This window comes from Tasmannia lanceolata, unplaced genomic scaffold, assembly GCF_043159265.1.
Source record: "Tasmannia lanceolata isolate RefF3 unplaced genomic scaffold, GAP_Taslan_0.1 ptg000015l, whole genome shotgun sequence".
Taxonomy (NCBI): domain Eukaryota; kingdom Viridiplantae; phylum Streptophyta; class Magnoliopsida; order Canellales; family Winteraceae; genus Tasmannia; species Tasmannia lanceolata.
The window spans coordinates 58565013-58576160 of record NW_027518692.1 but is presented as its reverse complement, the minus strand read 5'-3'; the positions used below and the strand labels follow the sequence as shown (position 1 = coordinate 58576160).

The 11148-nt window shown below is 36.7% G+C and overlaps 1 protein-coding gene across 1 annotated transcript; it reads left to right on the top strand.

Moving 5' to 3' along the window:
- The first annotated feature begins 2628 nt into the window (after nt 1–2628).
- On the top strand, nt 2629–10184 carry LOC143892692 (putative boron transporter 2). Its single transcript, XM_077397488.1, has 13 exons — nt 2629–2644; nt 3423–3822; nt 4209–4291; nt 4522–4714; nt 4831–4969; nt 6284–6449; nt 6621–6787; nt 7170–7343; nt 7927–8022; nt 8114–8251; nt 8344–8663; nt 9326–9596; nt 9675–10184. The coding sequence occupies exons 2-13, from the start codon at nt 3719–3721 to the stop codon at nt 9996–9998; spliced, it is 2175 nt and encodes a 724-aa protein (XP_077253603.1). The 5' UTR covers nt 2629–2644; nt 3423–3718; the 3' UTR covers nt 9999–10184.
- Nucleotides 10185–11148: the final 964 nt, after the last annotated feature.

The following is an 11148-nucleotide window of genomic DNA, read 5'->3' as shown; positions in this document are numbered from 1 at the left end:
CTTTTGTGGGCATTAGAATCTCAATCTCAAAATGCCATGATATTGATGTGGGATATGATATTTACAGCTCTATTTCAACATTTTTCACCCCATTTTGTTTATCTTTAACCGGAAATGATCTTTTGGAAATGCAGTAATTTTTGGAAATGGAAAAACAAGGGTGTAAATGCTGGGAAAAAGGGTGGAAATATCATTCCCCTTTTGAAAGTTAATGAAAGAAAAGGGGGTTTACTGTTTACATCAGCAAGATACCTAGACGTGCATTGAAGATCTTTGTAGTGGAGAAACCTAACCCTACTTGTACAAAATAAGTAGAAAAATGTTAGAAAAGGAAGTGACTTTTAAGCTCTTTGATAACAGACATCTTTTGGGCTTGCCTGTGATGTTTGTGTGTCATCTGATCCGTTGATTCAACCAGCCTGATTCTGTTAAGAAAATCTTGATCGGATAAACCTACGTCCTTGATCTGTCAAGAATTTTTTTGGGTTCTGTAAAAATAATCTAAACCGTTGATTTTTGTAGTCCTTTATCTTACGCATATTATGTCTGTTTTGCATGGGACCAAGACCATTTGGATCTTCTCATGATGTTCTACAAGTAAACACCCTTGATCATCTGCATCGATCCGACGGTAACGGTCCACCTAGTAATTCTTAATAACTTTTTTAGCAATATTACTTCTTAATTTGAGCTACAAGAAGGCTTTCGTCACCTGAAGAGGCTAATGGGGAACCACCGAACCATTTATGTGTATATTGTATAAAAATCCGTTAGGATTTAGTTAGAGATAAGCTTATGTAAGTGTGGGACCCATTATTTGGAGGTCCAAACCATCCATTTGCTCTCTATAACAGAAAATCTTAGCCGTTAGATTTTTGCCTGGAGATCGTGTGGGCCATGGCTCATCCATGATGAGTCCCACTGATTAAAATTATTTGGGAAATGAAAGATGGGCCCCACGCCCATACAACTTGTTTCTTATCCTGGATTGTATCAGAATTCCACTTATTCAATGGGATCTCTCACACATAAAAAATGTAGCAAACGGGAAGTGGCGACCATGCGAGGAGAGCATGTTGTAAGTTGTAACCAACTCATTATCTAAAATTAATAAATTAGCATTTGAATTTTGTTCTAGGTAATGTATAATTCTTGTATCCCCTGACGTGGGATAATACAATTCCTTGACATGAAATTACCAAAATATCCCTAATTTTCTTCCTTGTCATAAAACGTGGCCTACAATACCATAATTAGTAATTCCTTAATGGGTCTGAATACGCGGATAATCGCCGTTAGGATTAAGTACAATCCTATGATCAATAATGGGTCCCACCTCCCAATGGGACATGTGTTGGTTATCCGGAACATTGATCTAGTGGACTAACATAGTCCTAGTACCATGTCGAGTGCCGTAGGCAAGCTAAATTGCATACACTTACGCCCTTTTTGTTTTAGATTGTTACAACCGATTGTGGCCCCCAAACTTATTATCGGACTCCAGGTTACGTTCAATTTGGAGTCCAATAATAGTGCTTTAGCTTCTCTGGGCGGGAACTTAAACAAGGTTTTATGGATTAAGGGGCTAGGATCATTGATCAAGATGGATTTAACGGCAACAACAGACCTGATCATGTTAATTTCACACACATGGAGCTTAAGAGCTTGTTTGGATTGTAGTGGTTTTCCTATTTTTCAACTCTTTGTTACACATGGAAAAAGATAAGTTGAACCAGCATAGTTCAAATTTTATTTAGAGAGATATTTAATCTACTTTGATTTCCCTCTATATTGTGGAGAGGGGTAAGAAATAACTTTCTTGCAAAATTCTGAAGCCCAATTACTTCTCTCTCACTCCCGTTGCATCCTATTTCCTCTATCACATCCTCTCCAATATTTTAATTAGTTTTGTCACGTCTAGAGAAAAATTTAAAAAAAATATAACTACAACAATACTATTAGAAGCACCATATACATGACAAACACAAAACTCGTGATGTAGAGCATTCTTTCACTGAGGGAGGTCACAACCTCTCAGCCATTGTTTCTTAAGGTCTCGTTTCATATTCTGTACTAAAACAGAAAAAAGAAATAGTTGACTTACAAACATACAACATTCATTGTGTGAGGAGTGAGGAGTATTAAATCATGCCTTTTGTTTGGTACCCAAAATGTCCATCTTACCTAGACTACTTTACTTCCAAGCTCGAACCCACCCGTGGGGTACCCACACCTGCTACGCTTTAGTCAAATTCGTGGGCATTTTTGGTATTTTCCAAAATATAGTAAAATTTGGGGATTTCATTTGTTCAAATTTTTCTTTCAGGTTTTGTCCCTTTTTTTATTTTTATTTCCTAGTTACCATTCTCTCCCTCACCTGCTTTTGTACTCCCTCGGTCCCTCACTCTCTCTCACACACACAGACAGGTATGCAAATGTGAAAGCAAAAATAAGAAAAAGATAAAAACCGTTTCTATAAAATGTCCCTATAACCTATTAGAATTTCATTATAACTGTATTCGTATTTTATCTTTCATTTTTTTTCAACTCTGTAAGGATTTATAATGCTCTTTCTCTCTCTCTCCACACAGACTTCCATTGCAGAGTAGTAAACCTGATTTCTCAGCTCTCTCACTTTTTATTGGTTAGAACCTCATCACATTCCTCAAACTCCTTTCTGGGTACATGTAAATCACCTGATTTAAGTAAATTGCATGCTATTCTGTTCTTATTAGTGTTCTGTTCTTCAGACCATGTAATAAGATTGTAGTTTGATTTCTTTGTGTTTGGATTCTTAAGTTGTTTGTACTTGAAAAGGGTTTTTATTTGAATCATGTAAAATTTGAGGGGTGTTGTTGTTAGCTTGTCATCTGTTAAGTTTGTGCCTAATTTCTTGAGATTTCTGGTCTTTTGATTGCCAATGCCCATTTGCTTTAACTTGTTCTAATCCACATCAAATCAATATATCCTCATGGGTTTTCGCTAATTTCGCGGTACCAAATCCCTAGACCCTTGTAGTCCACTGAGGAAAATTTTCTGCTAGGTATAACATGTAAAAGTCTGATCATGTAATTAAGTCCTTAATTTCTGATCCATTTCTGTTTCTGTTAGGGCAATCATACTGGGTTTTTATTGTTTGATGAGTACTAGTTTTTTCTTATCAAAAGAGGGAGAGATGGATCTGAGTTCTGTTGACGTGGTTCGTTAGTTGATAACTGATCAGATGGAGGGCTTTCGTTAGTTACGTTAATTTCGACTGTCTGTTTTTATGTTGAATTTTGTGCCCTAGCATTACTGAATTGTTGATAGATGGAATTCAAGTAGGCGAGATTGATAGCTCCATTTTTTTTATTGTTCATTCATATACAATCGATTCTTTATCCGTGCTCTTGAAATCATTCTTTGTATTCTTTGAGATGTAGGATTCCATAATTGTACAGATTAATTCATGGGCCTGTTCCAGGGTCTCTTTTTTCTCCATGATTCGTTAATGATCAAGCTTTCGTATTCATCCACACATAGCATTTCTTAGGAAAGAAGTTAAGGACTTAAGGTATACATGATGCAACTTTAGACATCGTAATGGCCTCTCGAGTTCCATAAATCTGTGTCCAAGTTAGTGTTTTTTTGTATCTGGTCTCTTGTGTCTCTTGTTTGACCCTCTAAGAAATCAAATTCGGCGCGCTCTGTTCCACACACGCAACACAAGTGAATAATCATGGAGGAAACATTTGTGCCTTTTCGTGGGATCAAGAATGATCTGCAAGGAAGATTACTGTGCTACAAACAAGATTGGACAGGTGGTTTCCGTGCGGGTTACAGGTATTTATTTTTCTTAGAGGCTCATCTGCCATCAAGAGCAGTTTTTTTTCAGTTCATGATTATAGATATTAGTATTGAGGTATTAGTGAATATCTGATTTTTCATTTAGGCTCTGTTTCTTTCAATGTAAAATTGGTGTAAAACATACTTTATGCCCATTTCTCCACTTAAAAATGAGCGTAATATTTATTTAACGCCCATTTTACGTCGAAAGACACATAGCCTTAGGAAGTCTATATTCAAATTTTGCATTTTGTTTAAGTTTCTTTTATCCATGCTCTATATGGGTATGTACTATGTAGTCTCTTAAATAATCAGATTCTGAGGAATATACATTTTTGTTATTTACTTTTCCCACGGACAAATGACATACTTTGATTATGCAGGATCCTTGCTCCCACAACATACATATTCTTCGCTTCAGCTATTCCAGTCATATCATTTGGGGAGCAACTGGAGGGGAATACAAGTAAGAAGACCTCATATTTGAAACAATATTCTTACTTCAAGCCTTTCTATAAGTTTCATCATTACTATGTTTAACTTGGTAGGGGTTGAGCCTCTAGCTCAATTGGTTAAGGCCTTGTTCTTCAACCTTGAGGCCGAAGGTTCAATCCCAGCTTACCAACCGAAAAAAAAAATGTTTAACTTGGTATGAGTTCAAATTTTAAATGGCATGCTTCATTTGGATTGTCACAGATGGGACTATAACTGCAGTTCAAACACTTGCCTCTACATCACTTTGTGGCATCATACATTCGATTATCGGAGGACAGCCACTGCTTATATTAGGGGTTGCTGAGCCAACAGTACTAATGTACACATTCATGTTTAACTTCGTCAAGGACAGACAAGATTTGGGGCAAAAGCTGTTCTTAGCATGGACTGGATGGTACATCATATGGCACTTCCACTTTCTCATAATCCAGTAGACCTATTTTTCAGTCACCGTTGTAATGGATATGAAACTTTTGTGTGCGTTTTTTTCTTGAATTTTTGTGGCTTCAGGGTTTGTGTGTGGACATCATTCTTGCTCTTCTTGCTGTCTATTTTGGGAGCATGTTCCATTATCAATAGATTTACCCGTGTAGCTGGTGAACTGTTCGGTCTGCTGATAGCGATGCTCTTCATGCAACAGGCTATTCGTGTGAGGATTCCTTTTTCCTTTGTATGGATATAGATGATAGCTAAATTTTTTGTCAAGACTAAAAGAAGTTTTTTGTCAAGACTAACTGGTTTAAGATATTTTTATTAATTGGATTCTGAAATGCTACATAACTAAGTATTATTGTGAAGTCTTTTCTTTTCATTACACGGTTTTATCACAGTAAAAGAAATGACCTGGCAGACTCCTTAGCTAAGGAGTTTCTGTATTGTAGTTGTTTACGTGTGAACTCTGCCCCAAGTGTAATACGTCTTTTGATTTGTTCATCTCTCTCCTTGTTCAATGAAGTTTTCTTCCGCTGCTTATCAAAAAGAAAAAAAAGAAAAAAAAAACATGGCAGAGTTTTATCACAGTAAAAGAAATGACCTGGCAGACTCCTTAGCTAAGGAGTTTCTGTATTGTAGTTGTTTACGTGTGAACTCTGCCCCAAGTGTAATATGTCTTTTGATTTGTTCATCTCTCTCCTTGTTCAATGAAGTTTTCTTCCGCTGCTTATCAAAAGAAAAAAGAAAAAAAAAACATGGCAGAGTTTTATCACAGTAAAAGAAATGACCTGGCAGACTCCTTAGCTAAGGAGTTTCTGTATTGTAGTTGTTTACGTGTGAACTCTGCCCCAAGTGTAATATGTCTTTTGATTTGTTCATCTCTCTCCTTGTTCAATGAAGTTTTCTTCCGCCGCTTATCAAAAAAAAAAAACATGGCAGCTTGTCCTTTTCTTGAAACTGCATGCATATGCCTGTTAAATTGCAAATTTCAAAATGTTTGCCTTTCCAATTAAAGGCTGGCAAACTTAGCTAGATCTCAAAGTTTGAACTTCTTGTGTCAACTGTGTTGAAATATAAATGATTAAATAACACCAACTCTATCAGCTTAAGATTTTGGAGTAATTGGTTGTTTCACATGGTATCAGAGCTATTGCCCCACGGCAGCTCTTGGGATCAAAACCCAACAACTCCTTGACGTTAAAAATCCATGTGTTCGGCCAACCCAAAAGAGCTGTCACATGTGTCACGTGTACGGCCAACCCCAAAAAAGAGGGGCCACACGTGGGGGGGAGATGATGTTGAAGTATAAATGATTAAATAACGCCAACTCTAACAGATAGAGTAATTGGTTGTTTCACAAACTGGACAGTTCAAAAAATTAATGTGAATGAACAACCAGAAATCATTGTCATGATAACTTCAAACTAACGTGTTCTCGTATTGAATCCTTGGAATATATTCTGACAGCGGACTACATCCTTTATCAGCTACTCTGCTCATTAGTTTTAAGTTAATGAATTTCATTTTGTAGGGAGTTGTGGAGGAGTTTCGAATACCTGATAGAGAAAACCCGAATCAGACTGCATTACTTCCATCGTGGCGCTTTGGAAATGGAATGTTTTCATTAGTTATGTCCTTTGGCCTTCTTTTTACTGCATTAAGTAGCCGTAAAGCACGATCATGGCGTTATGGGACAGGTATAATAACTAGAATTTCCGAATAACGTGCCTCATGAGAAATTGTAAGGTCCTAACTAAAATATATGGTGGTTCTCAGATTTTCTATCCTTTTATCATTAAGAAAATATTCAGTTGCATGGCTTCTGTTTCTAATTCGTCATAATAGTGAAGAAATTCTGAAATTTATAGGCTGGCTACGAGGATTCATCGCGGACTATGGGGTACCTCTGATGGTGCTTGTATGGACTGCTGTATCTTATATACCAACCAAAGATGTTCCGAGTGGGATTCCAAGGCGACTTTTTAGCCCAAATCCATGGTCTTCGGGTGCTTCCTCAAATTGGACGGTGATCAAGGTTCTTGCTACCCTCTCTATCATGTGTTGTATTTGCATCTGCTTTTCTCAACTGACCTCATATATCACCCACATTCACCTTGAAAAAGAGTTTTTTCAAACATCTGTGCGCAACCAAAAGAAACATTTAGACAATTTTGTCTCTCTTATTAGGTCATATTTGTTAATTTATATTATAATCTATAATACAAAAGAACGGCAGTACATGCGTTTGTCTTATCCATGCAAAAAGATAAGGCTAGGGAACCACTACAGTGTTTCTCCACTCTCGAAATAGTTTCCACTTCTCGGTTGTTGATTGTGATGTAAATTATCTTCCACTTATCTGTTGTTATGCTTGATGCATACTTGTCTAGAGAGATTCACAATTGATTTCTTCACAGGAAATGTTGAATGTACCGCTGTTATATATTGTCGGAGCATTTATTCCAGCAACCATGATTGCTGTGCTCTATTACTTCGATCACAGTGTTGCATCTCAACTTGCTCAGCAAAAGGAGTTTAATCTGAAGAAACCACCTTCCTTTCATTACGACCTTCTTCTTTTGGGTTTCCTGGTAAGCTATTTGTATTGAGATTTTGGTTTTTGCTTCATCTGTGTTTTTTTTGTTGTTGTTGTTGTTGTTGTTGAATGGTAGTTTGGTTTGCTTCATCTTTCTGTTTGAAAGGTTGGAATTTAGAAAAAAATTCTAGTATTTAGCCTTTGAGCTTGTCTCTTTGGGATACTTGTTTTTTTTAATGCATTTCAAATTGACAGAAAATAATAAAGGGCTTCACATCTCTGAATGGGTGTTCACTTGCATCTAATCTACATATGTAACCTAAAGAGTAGTTTCTTACACATTACATGCAGAGTAGGAGATATTCTTTACTGATATTTCCAGAAAATGAAGGAAATTTCAGTCTATTTTCATTTTCTATTGTATAAACATTTATTTAAATGACGTGAAGAACTCTATAACTCTTAAGAAGAGAATATATAACAAGTAAAATGACAGATATCCAACAGTTGTCACTCTTGACAGTCTGTTGCTCAACTCACAATGGCTTACTAGCTTGATAGGCATTTTCTTGCTCAACTCACAATGGCTTACTAGCTTGATAAGCATGTAATGATTTTTATTACAATTTGTGAGGCAGGTCATAATATGTGGCCTTATTGGTGTCCCTCCTTCCAATGGTGTTATTCCACAATCTCCGATGCATACGAAAAGCTTGGCTACACTAAAACATCAGGTATGCATGACACACAAACCAATGTTTATATTAATCAATGAAGAGTTACACGTGGTAGAAATTAACATGGGTGGCCCTTGTTTCGTAAAAGCTATTGCGCAATAAGCTTGTATCAACCGCTCGCAGAAGTATCAGTAAAAATGCAAGCTTAGGTCAGTTGTATGGAAGCATTCAAGAAGCGTATAATCAAATGCAGACTCCATTGGTTTTTCAAACTCCAGCTGCTCTGGTAAATTGAGCCAATACCATACCCATTATGTCAATCTCTTCTGATAATACAGAATTGTTGGTTCTATTCTCTGACATCTATTCTCCGAGCAGGGTCTAAGAGAGTTGAAAGAATCAACAATACAATTGGCTTCGAGCAGTGGCACCATGGATGCTCCCGTTGATGAATCTGTATTTGATGTGGAGAAGGATATAGATGATCTCCTCCCTATTGAGGTCAAGGAACAACGCCTTAGTAATTTGCTTCAAGCTATGATGGTTGGTGGTTGTGTTGCGGCTATGCCTCTTTTGAAAAAGATCCCCACTGCCGTTCTTTGGGGGTACTTTGCCTTCATGGCCATTGAAAATTTGCCTGGCAATCAGTTCTGGGAGAGGATATTGTTGCTCTTCACTGCTCCAAGTCGAAGATACAAGTAAGTGTTTCACTTACTCCTTGTCTATGTGATGATGCTTTTAATGGTTTGGCTTTCTATTGCCATGGTTTGTAGGAATTGTAAAGGCCGACCCCACCAAGGGTCATTAAAGAGTCTAAATTTAGTAAATATTTTCCGAAATCCCTCTTGATCGACGGTCCTACAAACCCGATCTAAAATTGGAGCCTTTAGCATTGTCGGATCAAGCATCGGATCTTTATAGTAGTTCACGCTTACTATAAATAGTAAGTCTGTGCTTCTGAAATTTTATCCCTAAAATACGCGCATATATCAAATAATTGAAATCTGAAATTTTTTTATAATGTTAAATCTGAGTATTTTTATTCTAATATATTTGCATCTATGAATGTGGTTTTAAATTTGAAAATACTTGTTCAATCTTAGTTTTTATTAAAAAAAATGTTATCTTTTGTTTTTGGTAGCGATTCGGGTTTCTCCGAAAATCCGGGTCATTACAGGAATTGTCTTCCTTCCCTGCTTCTAAGTTCTAAGCTCCAAGTTTCTCTTGAATGGAGTGCTAATTCACTCAATTTTAAAAATTCTGTACTGCGAACCTCATGATAATGAAAAGTGGGCATTTGATTTTAAAAAGTGTCATTATTTTCTGTTGATAAGTTGTTGATCCTTAATTTTTTTTTCAGGGTGTTGGAGAAGTATCACGCCACATTTGTTGAAACTGTGCCTTTCAAGGCAATTGCCATCTTCACCATATTTCAAACAACTTACTTGCTCGTATGTTTTGGCATAACATGGATTCCTATAGCTGGGGTTTTGTTCCCATTGCTAATTATGCTCCTAGTCCCGGTGAGGCAGTATGTGCTTCCCAAATTTTTCAAAGGCGCTCATCTCCAAGATTTGGATGCTGCAGAATATGAAGAAGCACCAGCTGTATCATATGACTTCCCCTTAAATGTGAGCTTTTGATATGCATTTCTTCGTCTAGCTTAATTTTCTAAGTTCATATACATAGCATTAATCCATATGATGTAGGATGGAGATCCTCATGCAATTGGGAGAACAAGGAGTGGTCATACGGACGAGGGTGAAATGCTAGATGAGATGATCACCCGAAGCCGTGGTGAGATCCGCCATACATTCAGTCCAAAAGTAACAAGCTCAACTCCAACTTCACAAGATGGTTTGAAACCTACACACAGCCCACGGATTTCAGAGAGGGCATACAGCCCTCGCGTGAGTGAGCTAAGAATGGAACAGAGTCCGAGGTTTGGAAGGCAGGGGCCGGAATCAAAGCAAACACCCAGTCCAAGGGCTTCTGCGCTGGGACAGAGCTCTCACAATTCAGCATCTGGTTAAATTCTAAGTACTAAATCCATGTAGTTGTCGGTGTCACTCGAGGGGTCTCATATTAAATCCTTGTAAGTTGTGTCAGTTGTGAACTTTTCAACTAATTGTGCTGGTAGTGCTTGTTTCCACTTTTATGAACTCGAGGGGTCTCTTATTAACCTTTGTCAAAAGAGTAAGATGTTTGTGTTGTGTAAACTTTCTTGCATCTCTCAATAGGATGGACAAATACTTACTGAAAATAATACAAGGTTGGAATACGTTAATATGCCATAACACTCAATTTTGGCTAGGATATTACTGTGAATATCTCGCAGAACATGAAAATAATAATGCAAAAAAGAAAAATTCTAAACATAATAATATAGAAATTTTGTGAAAATATTGGGAAATCTTTGGAAAATATCATTCTTGATGATATCAGCAGTGAATATTGTGAAAATATTAAGACCTCAGAGATATTTTTCATACTATCCTCCTAAGGCTACTTGGTGTATATCATGTTATCACTTGTTTGTTTTTAAGCACAATCATTGCAAATGTGAAGAGTTTCCAATTAGACACAGTTCTTAATCTTCAAAACTTGAATACAGTTAATCAAGGGTCTTCCTTCTGTGTGGATCATGTCTCAATTTGATTGATAGGTTGGTCTTCAAAACTGCACTAATCCTATGTTGCATCAGTATGGGTATGAATGTTATTGTCGGATTCTGAAAACCTCAAAAAGAAAGATTCGCGGATTCACCAAAATATTTTAATCAATTATCAAATTTTAATTATAACAAGTAATATATTGAAAATTGTAATAGGTAAAGTACCTATAATATTTTATTTTCATATAAAAAAATTACTATTGGGATGAATAAAACTCAAAACATGCGGTAATTGTAAAGTTGCGTTAGTAGTATTCAGAAAAAAACAAATAGTAGTGTACTGGAAGTGTCGCCGTGGATCTTGAAGTATTGGAATCTGGACGTGTCCGACACGGATACTTTGCCCATTCAGAAGAATCTGTGTAACATAGCACTAATCATCTTAATCTGATCTCTCTATCTACTGTTCAATTCCTTGAAGTGTGGATACAGTGACCAATGACATGAGAACAAGTTAATTGATTGATTTTGAGGTTAGTTTAATCGTAAAGTTCCAAAAAATGCAAATA

Bases quoted from the DNA above. Each gene is read 5' to 3' on its own strand.
- LOC143892692 (XM_077397488.1), top strand. From the start codon at position 3,719: ATGGAGGAAACATTTGTGCCTTTTCGTGGGATCAAGAATGATCTGCAA. The intron at 4,715-4,830 runs GTACATCATATG...TTGTGGCTTCAG, and splicing joins TTCTTAGCATGGACTGGATG to GGTTTGTGTGTGGACATCAT. The intron at 8,023-8,113 runs GTATGCATGACA...GTTTCGTAAAAG, and splicing joins TGGCTACACTAAAACATCAG to CTATTGCGCAATAAGCTTGT.